Source organism: Protopterus annectens, chromosome 6.part1 (assembly GCF_019279795.1).
Source record: "Protopterus annectens isolate FY-2018-M chromosome 6.part1, PAN1.0, whole genome shotgun sequence".
In the NCBI taxonomy this organism is placed as follows: Eukaryota; Metazoa; Chordata; order Ceratodontiformes; family Protopteridae; genus Protopterus; species Protopterus annectens.
The window spans coordinates 321,284,139-321,305,240 of NC_056738.1; the positions used below are offsets into that span (position 1 = coordinate 321,284,139).

Here is a 21,102-nt window from a genome sequence, read left to right on the forward strand (position 1 = left end):
CTCATTAGACCCATTATAGAGTACAACGCCCCTTTTGGAATGTACCTCACAAGACATCTGCAGCAGCTGGAAAGGCCACAAAAGTACCTCACAAAGAGGATAACTGGCCTCAAACAGATGCCCTACACTGACCGTTTCAAAAAATTCCAGCTTTACTCTGTAGCATATCGCCATCTCCGAGGAGATCTCTGCCTAACATATAAAGCTATGTTAAACCCAGAGCTGTTGGACATGCTACACCTAAAGAAATCCCATTCCCTCCGAGCTACACGCTCTAGGGACATAAACCTTGTCACCACAATAAACAGGACATGCTGAAGGGATATATTCCTGTCCCAGAGACTTCCTATACTCTGGAACAAGCTACCCATCTATGTCAAGCAAAGTTCCTGAATAGCACTCTTCAAGAAAAATCTTGATGAGTGAATGGGAAATAGGAAATGCACCCCAGAGATCACTTCTGTGGCTTTGCTCGACAGGGACACAGGAAATTAACTTTCTTAGGTGGCGTAAGCCAAGGAACCTTGTTGGCTAGGCTTATGTAGGCCCTTGGGCTGATAGCCTAGTACCTGCCTATGAACCTATGAACCTACTTAAATGGACACCTGATGTGCATAGTCAGAATAGGTATAATTGCTGTACCTGGCACCTGTGGAAGAAAATGACTAGCTGCCTGCTGCTATTTGCTTGCTATTTTGGCTTTGCAGAACTAATGTGATTATTTGAAGCAGTGTGCAACTGTTTGTTTGGAGCAATGGTGAAGTACATTCCAATGTCATCCTGTCTTATCACAGTCAGAGGTCTGAATTGTACCTAGAAGTGGCTTTAACTGCTTGGAAGTAATTGACCCTGTTGTCAATTGCTCAGTGTAACAGCCATCTCTCAAAAAATAAGGGACAAATGCATCACAGAATAACCAGATCTTCAGAATTTTTGGGTGCTGGTGGTCCCCACACATCAGTGCTATATAAGTGGAATTTGACATAGGCTTGGTAATCACCTCAGCCCTGAATATTACCTGGTCTAAATCTAGTCCTATTCATGTGTGTATAGATTCATAGGTTCATAGATTAGTACTAAGCTAACTGCCCTTGCGAGCCATTTTAAGCCTAGCCAATTGTCCCTTGTGAGACTCAAACCCTGCACCTTGTGTTTGCAAGGCAAACACCTTAACCATTAGGCCACCCTCCCTCACTGTACTTGTGGTGATGGTGGTGGTGGGGGGAGGCGCTGGTGACATTGTCATTATTTCTTTAGTATTCCTTCCAGACCTCAGAGGTCACTATATCTTATGTTGGGCTGATGACAGCATGGTAATTATTTCTTTAACTTTCCTCATAAACTTCAGAAGGATGCATAGAGGGACACTGTAGTTTGTGTAGGATCACTGTACTGTGTCTAGAAGTAACATGTTGGAAACTTCATTGTAATCATTATTTTTTTTTTCATTTTTTTCACAGTCAAGCGTGATGCACATACATGTGGCTTATCTTTTAGAAAGAATGAAAAAGCATGATGTTTATACTTATCTTGCAGCAAATATGTTATATTCTATTTGTTTGTTTCAGTTCTGTCCCAATCTGACATCAGAAAGATATACAGAAGGTGGCTGTCTTTTGGGGGGGTAGGGTGTGAAGAGGTATACTGTAAACAGATATGACAGCAGCAGCTTCAATTATGGCTGTGGGCATTTGTGCCTAAATTCTAATACCAATTTAACACAAGAGGGGTATACACAGAAAGTGACTACTTAGTTTGAGGTGATGGGTTGAGGAAAGCACAATACCTATGGATGATATAGGCATCCTTATAAGCATTTGTTTTCTCAGTTTATTGTGAACTTATTTCTTCTTTGAAATGAAAAAGTATGATTGAATTTCTTTTCAGTATGCATAATTTTTATTCAGGCCATTACTGCATCAAAAGTTTGGGGAAAAAAACTCTAAAATACACTTCGGAGCATCTGTAACCCCGTGGCTTCCTGGTGCCTAGAAGCCCACAGACCCCCAGCTTATTTCAGTTATTACAGGATAGTTTTGATCAGTTAAGCTGTGTTGAAAAGATGGAGGAAAAAAGAAAGTTGAAGAGGAAGACTAAATTTCTTTACCTAATCATGACTTTCATTCAGGCCATAGTTTTTGTTTAAAAAAACACTAAAATGCTCCTACACCCTGTCTTAATACAGTTATTTCCACTATGCATATTACAGTGCATCTAACTCAGGATGTGCTGAAAGGATGCAGGGAAAAACAAAGTTGAACGGTAAGACTAAATATCTTTCTTTGATCATGTTTTTTGTTCAGGCAATCACTGGACAAAAAGGTTGTTTAGAAAATTCAAAAATGTACCTCAGAACAGAGTTCATAGATATATTACACTAGAACAGATATGAGATTAAATTTGGTGGCTTCCAATATGGTGTTAAAGTTACGTTTTTAGAGCTAACGTTACATAGACAACAAGCTGGTTCTATTAAAACAGGGATTCATTGTAAATTTAATGAAGTTAATCAATTTTTCTTAGGGACCAGCTGTCATCCAGCTCATATTATTGAGTTTCTTCCCCATGGAGAATTTATACGAATTTCCTGGTTATGTAATGACTTTGAGAATAGGAATAAAGAACTAGCATGTACCGCCAATATGTTTTTAAAGAGGGGTTATAATAAACATATAGTTGAGGCTGCTTTGGAAAGATTTTTGATATATAGTAGAAATGAAGAGCCAGAAAACAATAGTAGAAGGAGACTTGCAGTTTGTAATGAGAGAGATATAGAAAAAAATAGGTTGTTTATAGTAACTACATACAGCCTGTTAAGTCCCGATATTAAGAGGATGTTACTGCATTACTGAATTTTTTTTTTAAATATAGAGATTTGAGAAGTATTAATGAAAATTGCCTATTTTTTCATATAAGAGAGGGAGAAATATCAAAGATATAGTTGTTCACACTAAGTTTAAGAGACCTGTAGATAAGTTGGTACAGCCCATTAATAATGTGGGGACCTTTTCTTGTAATAAATGTATGAGTTGTGAATTCATAGTAGGCACATTTTCTGATATAAATGGTATACATTTTACAGCCAAGGAGAGGTTTAATTGTGTCATTGAAGGGTTTATATATGTTGTAAAGTGTGAGGGTGAACTCTTTTATATAGGGCAAGCTAAAAGGACCTTTAAAACAAGATTACAAGAGCATTTGAGAAATATTAAATGTGGGAAACTGGAGAGCCCTTTAGGACAACATTTAAAATTTTTTCATGATAGTAATGTAAGTGGCCTTCGAGCCACTATTTTAGAACAAGTTAAGTGTGATTTAGGTTGTAATATAGCACAAAAATTGCTATATAATGAAGCAGTATACAAGGCAGGTGATTCTCTTTTCTCTAATTCAGTGGGGAAGATTTGGAACAAGCTTCCCATTAAACTTACATCTCTCGCATCATTACCACTCTTTAAAAAGCAACTAAAAATTCAACTAAAAACACAATGGCTATGTCCATGTACTAACCCTGACTAACACCCCCCCCCAGTATAACATTATTTTATAACTCTCCTCCAATAACCCACTTTGCAGAATTAGTAAATTCATCCCTCACTCCCTTCTTAGTATCTTATTCCCAAGGAACTATCACTGAGTATGCTCTTTACAACATTCTTTCTGCAGTGAGCACGTCTTCCACCTTGTATATAGACCAACTATTTCTTTCACTATGACTGTAATTACTTCTTTATGTACATATATTTATTAATTTTCTTATTTCTCAGTATTATTTTTTATAACCGATATACATCATTGTAAAGGTACATTCCTACCCAATATACTTATGGTGAATATCACTCACTTTCCCATGGTAATAGTATTGTATTTTGCCTTTTTAAACTCAATAGTCACAGTCTGTATAATTTAGTTCTGTATAATTCAATTTCTTGAAGAAAATCTTCATGTATATGTATTTAGATATTTTTTTGGACTTTTGTTCTGTCTTGATTTATTTAGTTTAAAGTGGAGCTTATCTCCCCGGGCCACTACTGGAAATGGACATGTATCCAGTTAGACTAGCCCGGTAAACAAATGTAAAATAAAATAAAAATAAATAAAACTCTGAAATATTCTACACTGGCCCCTAGGGGGCTTAATACTGAGTGTTGTTGGAAAAATGTGATGTAAATATTTGATTTAAATTTGTTGGGATGAGATTGTTTAATTAGGTAATTGTATCTACTTATGTGATTTAGATGTTTTAGAGCTGCTGTTATATATAGGACATGTATTTTATTCTGTTCTTTACTCCTTGAAGGCTTGTTACAAAGCCGAGGCATTAGAAACTGTATTTTAATAAAGAATTCAACTGGCTTTTGTGGTTCTTCTTCAGTGTTTTGTTTGTCTGTTGGTGGTTTTGGTACCCCAGAACATGTAGAAACCCCAGGCTTATCCCTGGTCTAATGCAGTTGTTTCCTCCACAGTTATTAGAGTGCAGTCTTGCTAAGATTGAACATGAATGAATGAATGAATAACTGCATGAGAAAATCAAGAGTAAGACAAACTGTGAGAAAATTGAAGAAAAAAGTAATATGGATAGTGGGAGTAGGCCAGAATGGGATGGGCAGTGGGGGCCTGCCAAAGAGCCTTTTAGCCTAGGCTGACAGTTTACCTAAGTTTGGCAGTGCCTGTAAGCAATACATTTGATTACTCATTGCATCCCTGTGTCCATGTGGTGGTCCACCATTTGGGTACAGTCTTGCTTAGCAGTAAGTATATCTCAGACTGCTGTAGTACTGCTTCCTGAACCTGGGTAAGGGCAACCACTGTGACAGAACTACCTTCTTCATTGATGTGTTAGACTAAGCCTCACTGAGAAGGCCTATCACAAGAATTCCCCCTGATTCCTATTCTAAACTACTGCAAATATTGAGTAACAGTATCTGTCAAGATAGGGCTTTATTATGTTAGTGAACCACTGCAAATACTGATGTAGTGCCTATCAGGATAGGACTTCATCATGTTAACATGATAGGGTTTATGTTTCTTCCTCCTGTGTGGCAATTCCACCATTTAATTAACCTCACTTGCTTTCCTTGCAACAATGAAAGGATCCTTCCAAGCTGTCTACAGCTTATTATATTGAACAGAAGTAAACACATTGCTTTTTGTTCACCTGTCTGGTTATGCCAGATTTTTTGCTGTTGTTGTGCTTGTACAAGGAGCTCATGTGCCAAACCTGTTTAATCTCCAAACTATTCAGCACATAGTAAACAGCAAATTCCTTGAGGTAATCGCACTTACCCTCCCATTCATCACAGATTATGCCTGGAGCCCCCTCATCCTATTATAGCAAATCAGCTAAAATGGTGAAAAATGAAGATTCCCGGGTACCTGCTTGTGCACCAAGGGGATATGAAGCAGGTACTTGTCTAACTGCATAAACCGATCTGTAGATGATCTCAGCATGGTTTTAAGACAGAGTTAAACCTCTCTACCAGACTACCTGTTTGTGGAAGTTGGAGTGGTGGTAGTTTTTAACTGTTATATCCCAGTGCACGTCTATGAAAAAAGTCAGGAGGTCTGACATAAAATCAGCCCCTCTGTCTGTTTGCTTTTTTGTCAGGGAAATGATAGGTGATAGAGTTTTATGACAACAACAGGCATCTTCCTTCTTTAACTTGAGAACCTTTGGTAACTAGCCATGTTCTGAAGGAATAAGTAAGTCACATACTCTTGGACTGTTATATTAAAAAATATATCTGTTCCTTTATTAAATGTTAAATTAGATTAACTTGGAGGTCTTCCTTAAATCAGGTTTAAATATAGTATGGAATATTAAGCAAACATAGCATTTTTGTACCATTTTATGACATTCAGTGGTTAGTCTGTCTGGAGGAGTGCACAAAGGGTAAGGCAAAAACAGATCACTGAAACTTTAAACCCTAGTAATGCCTATACTGTGGCATGTTCATATTTTCATTAATATTTCCAAATCATACTACATACAAGGGATTGAAGGATTCATTCTCATAGCTTACACAGTAGGCAGCGCAGCAGCATTGAAACTGTGTAGTGGGGCTAAAGGGATATTAAATAAACTTCATAGTCTATGCATTTGCGTTGGCAGACTTCATATTTCTCTTAGTATTTCAACAACTTAGCAACAAAAACAGAATTGATTAGGCTCCAATGAAAGCTCACAGCTAAATGAACAAAATGCTGCTGACAATGTATGTGTAGATTGAGTGGTTACTGAGATACTGTAAGTGGTTTACAGAACATTACAAAAATAACATTCACAATGTTATTATAGCTTATAAAATCCTGTGTAAAGACTTAGAATCAATGAATATGGTCATTGTAAAACTTTAGTTTGTGCAGAACAGTTGCCATTTATATTAGTTTAGTATCACTGATGGTTTTAGAAACAGCAACGTATTTGAACTGTAAGTATATAACTTGATTTTTGTCAAAAGGCTCCAAGATGCAGCCATTGAAAATTAGAGCAGAAACTTCCAGAGCTGCACTGGAGATAAAGTTATTGGCATCAGGCTGCCCTTTCAGAAGACTGTTTAGATAATTTGAAGTTGTAAAATCTCGGTGTCACAGTTTCTGCAGTGAAACTCAACTGATAATTTTGTTTCTCATGAGACAAAACCTTTATACTCCCCATTTGTGAAAACTGTATACCCAGCATCAAAGTAGAACAATCTCAGAGGTGGTTGTCCTTAGAATAAAATTTATATTTGGTTTGACAAAATCTGCCACTGACAATTTTTGTCTTTTAATTTGTCTTGAGAGTTTTCCATTTCATTGATGTGTTTCTGAGCACTAGCAAAGTATCATTGAGTGCACTGTAAAATGTTGATATGGTATTATATATTAAATTAAGGGTATTCAAGCATTCAAGTTTCTTTATTTTTATAGTCAATGTACTGTTCCACTACATATGTGTATTTATTGTTTTACATATAGCAGAATTTTAAACAGTATCTTCTTGTTTGTCTCACATCTAGGTCTGATCTTTTGTGGAAGCCAAGAAAAGAAATGCCAGACCCTGCAATGAGGGTCAAAAAGAGACCTAGCAGTATCCCTGTCAAAGGTGACGGACTTGCATCAGATAGTCAAGCACTTGGTGTAGCTATTGCAGGATCTAAGGAACAGAAAGAAACGGTCAGTGTTATATCTACGGTGAATAGCCATACTCCAGCTGAAACTGTCAATGGTTCTGCAAAAAACATCAGTCATACATTGAAAATAGATAACTCTTCAACTGTAGAAGCTGCCAGGAATTCTGATGTGGCAGATACTGCAGAATCAACAAAAACAGTTGGTGGCACGCTCACATTACATAACTTCAAAACAGCTGGAATGCTAAGTATTGAATCTACAATAAATAACCTTAATCCAACAAAATCCACAAGCATTGTCCTTCAGACAGATCAGCATACATCTTTAAAGACGCTGAATGTTATGTCTGTGCTAGATAATCTGAAACCAGCAGAAATTGATAGCTTTTTGCTTCCAGTAGATAGCCTACATCCAAAGCAAACCACATGTGTTACGCCATCAGTAGATAATGAGTGTCTAGTAGAAACAGAAACAGTCACTGATTCATCGATATTAGTCCACCTTAAATCTGCAGAAATTGGTAATAAGTCATTTATTTCAGATACTTGCAAACCACTAGAATCTATCAGTGATAGTCTTTTCTCAAATGAGAGTGAACCTGCAGAAACTACTGGTGATGCTCCTGTAGCAGAAAAGCTAAAACAGCCAGAAAGAAGCAGTCCTTTGTCATTACTAGATAACTATAAATCTTTCATGTCTGAAATAACAGATAACATCAATGATACAACCAGAGTAGATTTAGCTATGCCAGAAGTCATCACTGAAGGAGAAAATATTATTAAAATACCACTTTATGAGACAAGTAGTCCTAAAACTGATGATGCTTTATGCAAGCTACCCACAATATATAACAGCATATCACAGACAGGTATCAGTGAGACAAGTGTGGTAAATAAACTTGAAGAAATACACAGCAGCTTCACTGAAGGTACAGCTAAGATGGCACAGACAGTTAGTGATATACCTGTAATGGATTACTGTAGCATTACAAAGACCATCAGCTACACTGATGTATCAGATAGCAACACACCCAGAGAAATGGTCTGTGCTTCATCTTCCATACAGGAGATGAAACCTGTGGAAATTGTCACTGATGTACCAGTTATGTATATACCAGTCTTTTCAGATGTAAGTAGTTCAGATGATGTAGACATTCCTAAACCTTTACATAATTCCACTGCAGTCTGTGACATAGATGTCTGTGAATCACAAGAAAGAAACGATATAACTACAGTAAATTTCCAGCAGCTAGTAACACCCAACAGTGATATGTTCAGCACAGATATATACAGGCCATCTGAAGCAAGCGACATATCAACTGTAACTATTTTTAAAGGAACAGAAGCTAACAGTGGCTTCCTCACAGGCATTGCTAATAATTTGTCAGAAACCCACACTAATGCATATTTGACAGACAGCTTTAAACCAATAGAAACATGTAGTGCTAACTTCTTAGCAGAATCCCCCCAAGAAGATATGGACAATGCTCTGTCCACAGCAGAAAAATGTAAATCTGACAAAGTATTCAGTGGTTTCTCCTCAGGTGGTGAGTCTGAAATGGCAGACATCCACAGTGTTTTGTACTTAGCAGAGATATCAGAGCCAGTGGAGGCTTGCCATGTGACGGATTCTCAGAATAGCCCTGATACTTCAAGATTTGCCAGTAGTAACCCTACACTGTATAATGTTAAACCACAAGAAAAGATCACAGCTCTGTCTGCAGTAGACAGGCCTGTAGATGGTACCAAAACTGAGTTTTCAGCAGATAGTAATAAAGTATCTTTGAGCAATGTGCCATCTGTAGAAAATGGTCTTCATATAGATGACAGTAACTTTGACAGGGCTATGACAGACAGATGTAAGCCAATAGACGAAGTCTACAAAAGATCTGCAGAGACTAGTTATAAACTGCTGATAACATCCACTGTTGTGACAAAAGAAAATAGTCCAGAATCCTTAGAAAAAGATGATATTGCAGTCAGAATGCATTCTCAAAATTCATTTGCAATGGTTAGTACTGAATACCCTGCAGATATGTCCAGAACAACAGAAATCCCCACTGCTCCATCTGAAATAGAGTGCTTTAAGCCAAAGAAAATTGAAAGTGATGAAATGGGAGTGGATGCTGCTGCTCTATTAGAGATTAGAGATAATGAGTCAGTACCTGACATTCACTGTAAAGAAGTAGCTGTTAGTGCAGAGTTGATAAACTGCTGTGACCAAGTAAAAAACAGTGCTATAGCCACAGCGGATAGCATAAAACCAGAACAAATACTGACAGGTGGGACTAGTGCATATAGCCTCAAGTTAACAGAAGTAGGTAGTATTCTTCCTGTTTTACATACTGCAGAACTGGTATTAGACAAGGCAGCTGCTTGCATTACTTTAAATAATTCCAGACCAGAAGCTGTAGATGCTTGTTTGCTACCAGTGGATAATTGTAAATTAGCAGAACCTATGGCTACAGTAAAAGCCCTTAAAAATTTTACAGTCACCGCAGATAGCTTTAATACATCAGACATAGATAATGGTACCACATTATATCCTGTCAGCTTTACCTCTACTCCACTCACAGCAAGCATTCTTAAACCAACAGAAGTGTCATGTTTTGCAGATGCTAAAGACAACTTCAAAGTTGCAGAAGCTGGTTACATAGCTTCAGAATATCTTCCAAACACTGAAGACACAGGTAATGCTGAAAGCTGGTCAGATACTTTTAAACCAAGTCTCACTGTAGTACCTGCAGCAAATACTCCTCAACCTTTAGAAATTGACATTGCGTTTGTTAACACAGCAGAGGGGGGCATAATTACAGGTATATCTCGTTCCACAGAAAAAATGTGTACAGCAGCATTAGCTTTGGAATCTGAAGAAATGTATGCTAGGGATCATGTCCGTGTGTACAAAGAAGATGAAATAACCAACTTTATTTTGGAAGACATGAATAAACAAAAACTGGAAACTGGAAATCACATCTGTGACATTCCCAAAATAGAAGAGAGGGTTGTAAGTAAACCAGAAAATGATTTCCAACCAGCAAGAAAACTGGGTGCCACACAATATTTAGAGAACAAAGAATCACCACTTTTAAACCAGGAGGCTTTAACTTCCATTGCTAAGGCAAATCAAGTATCTATTTTTGAGATGCAGATGATGGATCCACTCACCAAAATTGCAGAACCAGGTGACAATAATGGAGCAAGTCAACATTCTGAGCTATGCTCCCCGGAAGAAGGTGATTTCACAGCTGGTACATCAGCCACATCAGTAATCAACAGCAGTACATTGAAGACATCACTAATTGATAAAAATGTGGATTCAAAGATGACAAAGATTCAAGATCGGCTTTCTGCCCAGAAATTGTCCATTTGCATTCCGGAAAAGGATACAGCTGCCTGTTTTGATGAACAAAATGAAGAAGACCTGGAATCTGGCAGTTCAGTCAAGGTATGAAATGGAACCCATGAACAGGTCCAAAACAACTCAGATACATTTCACCTACATCAGCTAGATGTCTTTATGCAAGTACTGCCCCCTCCCTACAAAAAGTATTGCATTACTGTTTCCAGATGTTCAGGTGTTACCAGACTGTTAACCAAAATGAAGTGATTTTTATGCTAGGCATCTGTAATGTCCAGAGAAAGTACTACACACTGACCAAATGGCTGAAACAAGAAAGGAGAGGAGGTCTAGTAGAAGTAACTGTGTGTAGAAATATTCAGTTATACTCATTCATTTAAAAGAAGACAGGATGGTAAAACAAATTTAACAGGTGAAATTTTAATGCAGTCATGCCTATATGCAGAATGCATATTCTAATGGCCAAGAGTTTCCTACCTTATTGACATCATTCTGCAATTAGCACACATTGACTTACACCCACAGCAGGAGACTTGTAAAGTACAGTTTTGTACCTACCATAAATGTAGATGTCCGATAGATATGCAACTGCAGTCCTGACATATGGGTTGTCCTGCCTCAGGCAGCCCTTCGGTTGGCCGGATTCCAAAGTCTGGGTCCGGCGTTGGCTGATGTCGCCTCCTTCCCGACGTCAGAGCGGCTGGGGTATAAAAGCATCAGCCGACGCCATCTTCTTCAGTGTTTCTTGCCCAGATGCCAGGTGCCCTCCAAGGAAGGCTAAATTTAGAGAATGGATAAAAATTCCAGACATGCACAACAGTAATAAACAGATACACCATAACAGATATCCCAGCTAATTTGAAAAAGGGGGAGTGGACCCAAAAAAGAGAATTACAGAGGGGTAGGAGGGAGGGAAAACCTGACTGCAGTTGCATATCTATCGGACATCTACATTTATGGTAGGTACAAAACTGTACTATGTCCTTCAAGAACGCAACTGCAGTCCTGACATATGGGTTGAATACCATAGCCAAGCTGGGGGTGGTAGGATCTAAGATAAGGATGGTGTAGCTAAAATGCCCTGCAGGACTGCAGAAGCAAAGCCTGCTCGGGATCTGGAATATAAAGGCAGGTTGTAATGTTTGGAAAATGTATGCACGGAGCTCCATGTAGCAGCTTCTAGAATGTCCTTTGTAGCCACCCCTCTTAGAAAGGCTGTGGAGGTGGCTGTAGCTCTGGTGGAGTGTGGCCTGATATTGGCTGGCACACCTTTTCCATGGAAAGAGTAGCAGAATCTGATGCAGTTTCCAATCCATTTTGAAATTGTTTGTTTGGAAATTGCCTTTCCTTGTACTCCAGCAGCGTAAGCTACAAATAGTTGGTCAGACTTTCTGTTGGCCTTTGTTCTGTCCAAGTAGTATCGCAATTGTCTGTGTATGTCCAAAGTGTGCAGAAGCTTTTCTCCTTTATTTTGAGGATTGGGAAAGAAAGTAGGCAGGTGAATTGCTTGATTTAGAGAAACCCTGGATATCACTTTTGGCATGAATGAAGGGTTGGTTCTTAAAGAGACTCTGTCCTGATGGAAAATGAGAAATGGAGGTACTGCCATGAGGGCCTGTATCTCCGAGACTCTTCTTGTTGAAGTAATTGCCAACAGGAAAACTGTTTTCCAGGAGAGAAATTGCAATTCTGAAGATGCTGCTGGCTCAAAAGGAGGAAGAGTTAATTTTTCCAAGACGAAGTTGAGGTCCCATGCAGGCACTGGTGGTTTTCTTGGAGGTTTGATATTCTTTATCCCTCTTAGAAACTGTCTTAGCAAAGGATGTGAAAACACAGGTGGATCACAGTTGTATTTTGCTGAAATTGCTGAAGCATGTATTTTTATGGAAGAATATGAAAGGCCGTTGTGAAGCATTTCTGCCAAGTATTCTAGTATCTGTGGGATGCTCATTACTAATGCATCCTGACCCTTGTTGGCATTCCAGATGTTGAATCTCTTCCATTTGGCTGAATAAGTTTTTCTGGTGGAAGGCCTGCGTGCTTCCAGTAAGATCTCTTGAACTTTTTTGGAGAGAGAGATATGGGGGGAAGTCATGGAACCCTCCAAGCTGTCAGTTGCAATGTTTGCAGGTTGGGATGAACAGTCCTGTAATTGTGCTGAGTTATAAGCAGAGGCCATTGAGGCAGGGGCCACGGCTTGGTGCGAGTTATGCTCCTTAGTAATGGATACCAGTGCTGTCTTGGCCAGTCTGGAGCTATCAAAATGCCTTTCGGTTGTTCTGCTTTGATCTTCAGTAATACCTTGGTCATTAATGGTAGAGGTGGGAATGCATAGATTGTTAGAGAATTCCAGCTGAAGGAGAGAGCATCCATTCTCCAGGCTTGAGGATGGTGTGTCCTTGAGCAGAACTTCTTCAGATGATGATTGAGGTGTGAGGCAAAGAGATCTATGTCCGGCCTTCCCCATGCATGAGTTATTTGTGAAAAAATGTCTGGATGCAACATCCATTTGTGCGGGTCCATAATGTTTCTGCTTAGACTGTCCGCCAGAACATTGTCCTTGCCTGGAACAAACTGGGATTGCAACTGTATGTTCAGTTTCAGGGACTTTTCCCAAAGAGTCATTGTTAGTCTGCAGAGGGGGTAAGAATGGGTGCCTCCCTGTTTGTTTATGTACCACATAACAGTGGTGTTGTCTGTCTTTATTAGCAGATGACCTTGCTGAAGAAATTTTCCGAAGGCCTCGATTGCATGAATCACTGCCAACATCTCTTTCTGATTGATGTGCAGATGCAATTCCTGGGGTGCCCATTGCCCTTGAATGCATCTGCCCTTCATGTGTGCCCCCCATCCATGATCTGAGGCGTCTGTTGTAATGGTTTGGCTTGCTTGAGGTTTGTTGAAAGACATGCCTTTGTTTAGCTGGCTTGCTTGTGCCCACCACAAAAATTCCTTTTGTAGACATGGAATGAGTGGAATAATTGCTTCTAAGTTGTGGCTGTGTTGAAACCATAAACTTTTTAGGTACCATTGTAGTTTTCTCATGTGTAGTCTTGCCAGTGGAATCAGAAGAATGCAAGATGCCATGAAACCCAGGGCCTGCAGGATTTTCCTTGCAGTCATCTGGGTGTGCTTTGCTAGGCTTTTGAAGTAATCTGGTAATTGTTCTTGTTTTTCTTCTGTGAGGAAAGCCATTTGTGAGTTTGTGTCCAGTTTGGCTCCTAGAAAAAATATTTGTTGGGATGGCAGTAGTCTTGATTTTTGAATGTTGACTGTGTATCCCAAAGCCTGTATTAAGTGAATGACATAGTCCAAGTTTCTTATCAAGGCTTGCTTGCTGTCCGCTTGTATAAGGCAGTCGTCCAGGTAAGGGTATATTTGTATCCCCTGAAGTCTGCAATGTGCAATTACTGATGCCAGGCATTTTGTGAATACTCTGGGCGCAGTAGATAAGCCAAAAGGCAATGCTGAGAATTGATAATGCTCTGACCCTGCAAGAAATCTGAGGTATCTTCTGCAGCTGTGTCTGATTGGGACATGCAGGTATGCCTCCTTGAGGTCCAGTGTAACCAGCCAAGACCCCTTGCCCAGCATGGGAAGAAGTTGCTGTAACATCAGCATTTTGAATTTTGGCACAATGAGAAAAGTGTTTAGAGCGGACAAGTCCAGTATAGGTCTCCATTGCTTTTCTTTTCTTGGAACAAGGAACAGTCTTGAGTAGAATCCTGGCCTTGTTCCTGAGGAGGAACCTTTTCTATTGCTTTGATTTGTAGCAGCTTTGAAACTTGTATGAGTGCCTCTGCCCTTTGATTTTGTGGCAGGTTTGGCATGCCTTGTCTTGTTGGTAAGGTATGGAAGTGGAACCTGTAACCTTTGTCTATTATGTCCAAAATCCATCTGTCCTTTGTAAAAACGTGCCAATTTTTTGAAAATAAAGATAATTTTCCGCCTAAAGGTGCTTCTCTTTGAGCCTTGGTCAGCGGTGTCAAAGTCAAGTCATTGTGATTGTCCCTGTGGAGCAGTAGAAGTCCCTGCGCCACTTCTCTGATTAGTTGGTTGCCATTGGCGGCCCCTGTAGGAGCCTCGGTATTGCCCTCTACCTCGAGTACGCCTGTTTTTTCCCCTTTGGAACTTGTCAGTGTCTGGAAAGGACCAATTCTTCGAAGGCCAATTTCTGCTGAACCTTGGTGGCTGAACCTGGAGGAAATCTTTGACTGTTTGGACTGATTTAGCCTTTTCCTCAATTGATTTCAACACACCCTGTGCATTAGCACCAAATAGCTTGTGTTTTTCCAGAGGTGCATCTAAAAGCTTTACTTTAACATGATCTGGCAATGCCTGTTCTTTCAACCAAGCATGTCTACGTATGTCGGCCCCTGTCATAGCTGCCCTACATGAAGCTTCCAATGCATCATAACCACACTGAAGAAAATGATTGCTAACCTGCTGAGTATTATGAACCAAATCCTGCACGGCCTTTCTATCTAAAGGCTCAGGAGAGGCTAACTTTTTCTGCAAATCATCCATCAAGAAATCCTGATACTGAAACATATGAAAAAGACAGTTAAGTGCCCTCATGGCAAGGGTGGTTGAGGTATAAACCTTTTTACCCCACCTCTCCAGGGACCTAGATTCCCTGTCTGCGGGCAAAGGATTTTTGGCCGTGGAAGTGGCCACTCCTTTGGGCCCCTGAAAAATAGTTTCTAGATCAACAGAGTGGGCCTTAAAGAGATGATGTTATGTGATCCTATCTCGCCTACATTCTGAACTGATGGGTTCGGAGCCGATCCCTCAGCTCCTACTCAGCACGCTTATGCTATAGAGCGAGGCCTCTAATTGGCTGAGCTATCTTTATCCCAGGATGCACCACCACTAATCCCCCAGATCTCGTTTGCCACTAACAAGCTTAGACGTGGTCTCAACATTGGCTGGGCTAAGTACTATTTATTTAGGATTTTTCCTGTAACAAATTTCATTACTATGAAGCTAAAAGCTGTTTTAACAGCTATTGTTGTTATATTAGTGTGATTGGTGAATTTCTGTTGGTAAATTCGTGATTTTTTTAGTCAGGGAAGGTTTCCCGTTTTAGTTAGAGGGGCCTTCCCCTGTTACTTGCTGCTTGTGTATCTTTCTTGGGTCAAGTACCCGTTTAAGTTAGAGGGTCTTGACTGTTTCTCTCTTTTGGGTTTGTTAACTGTTTAGTGTAAAAAAAAAGATATATATATATAATTTGTTAAAGTTGTTGAATTTGACTTTATCTTTAACTAAAGTTTAGTGTTTTTTCACTTAGATAGGTTCTGTGGCAAAGCAGTTATGTCTAAAGAACACAAACCCTCCGGGTTTAAGAAATGCACGAGGTGTGGTTTTAAAATGTCCATAACGGACGACCACTCCTCATGCGTCTATTGCTTAGGTGCTAAACACCTACACGAGTCGTGTAGTGTGTGCCACGCGTTCTCTTCTAGAGTCCTCCAGGAGAGGAAAAACAAATTAATCCTCAAGGGATTAATCAAGCCATCCTTCGAGGAGGCTTTATCTTCCTCTCCGTCTCTTTCTAAAAAGAAGAAAGCGTCGGCTCCGACCAGTCAGTCGGAACCGACCGCTAAAAAATCTAAGCAGACTTCTCCATCGGCTCCACGGACTTCGGAGCCGAGGTCGGAACGGTCTGCCTCGATGCCTCCAGCCTCGACCCCTCTGGTTTTGGAGCCGAGGTCTGGGGCATCGAGAGGCGGGTCACCCTCTTCGGCTCCACTGATATTGGAGCCGATAAGGGTTACCGGCTCAGACTCTTCCCCCTCGGAGCCGAAGTCCTTATTGGCACCGAGGGAAATTTCCTTGAAACCTTCCTCGGAGCCGATAGTTGTTGAGTCCATTCGGAGCCGGTCCCCGAGCCCTTCGGAGCCGATGGAGAAATCGGTTCAGGCCCGATCGGTATCCTCAAGATCATCCAAGATGTCTGATTCGGACATCGACAGGGTGCTCCTTCGACTCTTCCAGTCTCCGGTGTTCCAAAAGCTAGTTTCGGCTCCAGCCCATTTGGCTTTGGAGCCGATGGTCCACTCCCCTTTTGTGGTTCCTCCTCCAACAGCTTCGGCACCGTTGGAGCCGGTGCTGGTGGAACCTGTGGAGGTGTTAGGGTCGGGCCCGACCCTTGCTCCAACTCCGGCTCTTGGGTCGGAGTTCAGTACACGGACTTCTTCCTTCGGCCCTGGGGGGGAGGCTTCGGGATTGATGCTTTCGGTCCCAAGTCTCCCTCTTGGTGCATCGGCGGCGGGAGTGCCGTCCACTGTCGTGGCCACGGAGGTGGGACCCTCCCAGGATTCTGGTGGTCCCGCCTTCAGGGCTATGAGGAGGGCATTAGCCAAATCTTCCTTGGCTACCTCCGTGGTTTCCCCAACTCCTTCCCTGCATATGGAAACTGGGTCGTTGGCAGTCCCCCTGTCTTTAGACAGCAGAGCCCCCGGGCCTCAGGTTACCCCCGCTGGGGTTTCTCCCCCTCCTGGAGGTCCTTCTGAAGCTTCTTCAGAAGAACCCCCCAGGAAAAGATCGTGCAAGAGGAAGCACGTTGACTCCCCTGATGAGTCCTGACATCCGACACTGATCTCGATGATGCAGAGGGGACCCCTAAGTCGTCCTCGGATGATGTCTCCTTTGCAGACATCCTGGAAGCCCTAAAACAACGAGGCGGCTGGCAGTCCAAACCTCCCTCTGCTGATGAGTCGGTGTTCCTGAAGGCCTTCGGGGCTCAGCCCTCCGCCTCCTGGGTGTCTCCGCCCTTCAACGAGCTCCTGGATTTGATCTGTCGAAGGGCGTGGGAACACCCAGACTCTGTGGAACCGGTGCCTGCTCGTCCGAACAAATTTCTCTCGGCCCCTGATAGAGAGTTCCTAACTAAAGGTGTGGCTGTAGATGCTTTGGTGGTGGCATCTGCTACCCAGCAAGATGTAGCAGAGGCTTCTACGTCCGTCCATCCTCCTAATAAGGAGTCTAGGAGCATGGATCGGTACGGAAAGCGCACCCTCAGTTCAGCGGCCTTTACACTGAGGTCCTTGAACTACCTTACGCAGTTTACCAGATTTCAGAGGGATCTGATTAAAGAGCTATCCAATACCCTCTTGGGTAACCTGCCTGAGGAGCTGGCCCAGACGGTTGGCTCTCAGCTGGCTACAATGTCGTCCATTTTGAACTCGTCCATGAGGCTCATTTCTTATGCGGCAGAAGGGGCGAGTAGAGCGGCGGGTACAGGCATTGCTCTACGGAGACAAGCCTGGCTCCATCTGTGTCATTTCGCGGAGGCCTTTAAGTCTTCATTTGCCAACGCCCCCTTTGATGGGTCCTCCCTGTTTGGACCCAAGGTAAAGGACACACTAACCCGCTGTGAACAGGAGGGTAAGACTCTGACTGCCGTAGGGGCATGATTTTCCACTCCCTTTTGGCCTTATCCCAAGGCTAAAAGAGGAGGGAAAATGTGGTTCCGTAGATCTCAGAAGCCTTACCCCTCTCAGCAGGAGGGTTCCCCTTCCAGAGGCAGAGGAGAGGGAAATTCATCCCGAAGACGCCGTCCCAGAGGTGGCAGAGGCCCTCGCAACACTGGAGACCACAAGTCCTTTCGTGGCTCTTCAGCCTTTCATAGTCCCTGAGGGATTGCCCGGCTGTGCTGCTCCGGAGCCAGTCGGGGGTCATTTCTCGAAGCACCTAAAGGCCTGGGAAGGTATCACTCAGGACCGATGGGTGCTTCGGATTATCGCCGGAGGTTACTCCATCCCATTCTCTCACCCCCCCCCCCCTCAGTCCAAAAAAATCCCGGACCCGCCACCCAGTCAACGGGATACCGCAGCCTCAGAAGTTTCAAAGCTGCTGCAAAAAGGAGTCATCCAACCGGTCCCCGCAGACCAGATCGGATTAGGGACTTACTCAAGATTCTTTTGGTGCCAAAGACCGGGGACTTGAGGCCCATTTTGGACCTCAGCATCCTAAACCGCTCAGTCAGAAAGTCCAAGTTCAATGGACACCCTACAAACCATTCTCCCATTGCTGGAGAAAGGTGTTTGGATGTGCTCCATAGATCTCAAGGACGCCTATTATCATATCATGGTACATCAAGCATCCAGGAGACATCTGCGCTTCAGCCTAGGAGGCAATCATTTTCAGTTCTGCACTGCCCTTTGGTCTCACCACAGCCCCAGGGTGTTCACCAAGTGTTTGGCAGTCGTGACTGCTCACCTGAGAAGTCTAGGATTCCAGGTGTTTCCGTATCTAGACGACTGGCTCCTAACTGCCACCTCCAAGCATCTACTTCTACGGAGCCTACAAGCCACTATATCACTGGGCAATTCCCTTGGAATCACCTTCAATTGGCCAAAGTCTGTGTTGCTGCCATCTCAACGAATAAGATTCATAGGAGTAGAGATAGACTCAAACCAAATGCGGGTCTATCTACCTACAGACAGGATACAAACCATACAGGCTCAAGTTCGAGCCTTACTTCCCAGATCCAAAGCCCCAGCCAGAATGGTTCTGCAGCTATTGGGATCCATGTCCGCCACGGTTCTTCTAGTCCCTTTGGCAAGGTTGCATATGAGAATTCTCCAGTGGCTTCTCTCAGCTCAGTGGTCCTTTCAGGAACTTCCCCTCAGTCACCTTGTACGGATCACGGAATCTTGCAGACGGGACCTTCGCTGGTGGCTAGTGCCCTCCAACTTGAATCAGGGACGACCCTTTGTTCTTCCTCCTCCGGCGGCCACTTTGACCACGGACGCCTCCCAGATGGGGTGGGGGGGACATTCCCTGGACAGGTCAGTCCAAGGCAAATGGCACCCGGAAGAGACTCTTCTTCATATCAATGTCCTAGAAATGAGGGCAGTACTCCTGTCCCTTCAAGCCCTTCACGATTATCTCCCTCAGGGCGTAATTGCTGTTCACTCAGACAACATGTCAGTTGTCTGGTACCTGAACAAACAGGGAGGGACCAGATCCTATCCTCTTTGCAGAGAAGCCATGAGAGTTTGGGAATGGGCAGTCTCGACCAAACGCTTCCTAGTGGCTACTCACATACCGGGCAAGTCCAATGTCATAGCCGACAGATTGAGCAGAACCATCCTCTCTCCTCACGAATGGTCTCTGAATATGACGGTTGCAAGTCAGATTTTCAGCGAATGGGGAGTTCCGTGTTGCGACCTCTTCACGACTCCTCTGAATGCGAAGTGCAAAGAATTCTTCTCCCTAACCCCGGCTCCGGGGAAGAGCCCTATGGACGCATTAGTCCATCCTTGGTCCACCGGCTTGCTTTATGCCTTCCCTCCAGTTCCTCTCCTTCCCAGGGTGATTCAGAAGGCATCTCTCTTGGGGAGCAAAATGATCTTAATTGCTCCTTACTGGCCTCGTCAAGTGTGGTTTCCATATCTTCGGAAACATGCTCTGGAAGGTCCATGGTTCCTGGATCAGGTCCCAGACCTACTGGTTCATCAGTCGGGACTATTCCACCAGTCCCTACACACCTTAAAATTGACGGCTTGGCTCCTCCTCTTCCGACGATAGTCAGGAGTCATACATTGGATCCAGATGTTGTGCACATATTATCTTCGGCCCATAAGTCTGCTACAAAGAAACTGTATTCTAGCAAATGGAAAAGATTTGCTGTTTGGGCTCAACTCCGGGGCCTGGACCCCATTTCTATTCCCGTGGCAGAAGTACTAAAATTTTTGACCTCGCTTTTCAATCAAGGCTCTTCAGTTTCTACCATCAAGGTACAATTGGCAGCAATTTCTAATTTTCACGAATCCATAGACCCACCTTTAATGAGCAACAGATTGTGTAAGACCTTCTTGAAAGGTGCTGCTCTATTAAGACCTCCGATTTCTCATCCTGCACCTCCATGGGATCTCGATATAGTGTTACGCGCCTTGACTTCTTCCCCCTTTGAACCGGCAGCTACATGTGATCTAAAGTTTCTATCATGGAAGACAGCTTTTCTGGTGGCAATTACTTCTGCCAGAAGAGTTTCAGAGCTTCAAGCTTTGTCAGTGAAACCCCCGTACTTAGTTTTTCATAAAGACAGAGTATCCCTCAGACCAAATCCTTCCTTTGTCCCTAAAGTTTGTTCTACTTTCTGCTTACAACAATCGTTAGAGCTTCCAGTTTTTTCCCAAAATACTCTAACAAAGCAGAGTTCATATTCCACACACTAGATGTCCACAGACAATTACGTTTTTATTTAGACAGGACCAAACAAACAAGGAAAACAGATCAGTTGTTTGTATCCTTTGCAGATAACAAATTGGGCAACGCTGTCACAAAGGTCACTATTGCCAAATGGATCAGGGACTGTATTACTCAAGCTTATATTTATTCTAACAAAGAGCTTACCACCTCTGTCAAGGCTCATTCTACAAGGGCTATGGCTACTTCGGTATCATTTCATTCTAAGCTTGCTATTAGTGACATTTGTGCTGCGGCTACATGGTCTTCCCCGCACACCTTCATTTCCCACTACAAATTAGATGTGGCATCTAGAGGATGAGCTTCATTTGGTTCCACAGTGCTCAGGAGTGTTTTCCAATGAGCCACCCGGGATTTAGGTGCTAGGGACGCTGTCCCATCAGTTCAGAATGTAGGCGAGATAGGATC

The 21,102-nt window shown here is 42.5% G+C and overlaps 1 protein-coding gene across 2 annotated transcripts in view; it reads left to right on the forward strand.

The window, feature by feature from the left end:
- The window catches only part of LOC122805531, a 2,823,268-nt gene that overhangs the window by 1,659,872 nt on the left and 1,142,294 nt on the right, over positions 1 to 21,102 (forward strand). For both annotated transcript variants that reach the window (XM_044075738.1, XM_044075739.1), the window contains one exon: positions 7,002 to 10,563. In XM_044075738.1, the coding sequence (XP_043931673.1) occupies positions 7,002 to 10,563 (3,562 nt within the window). The remainder of the gene's footprint in view (positions 1 to 7,001; positions 10,564 to 21,102) is intronic.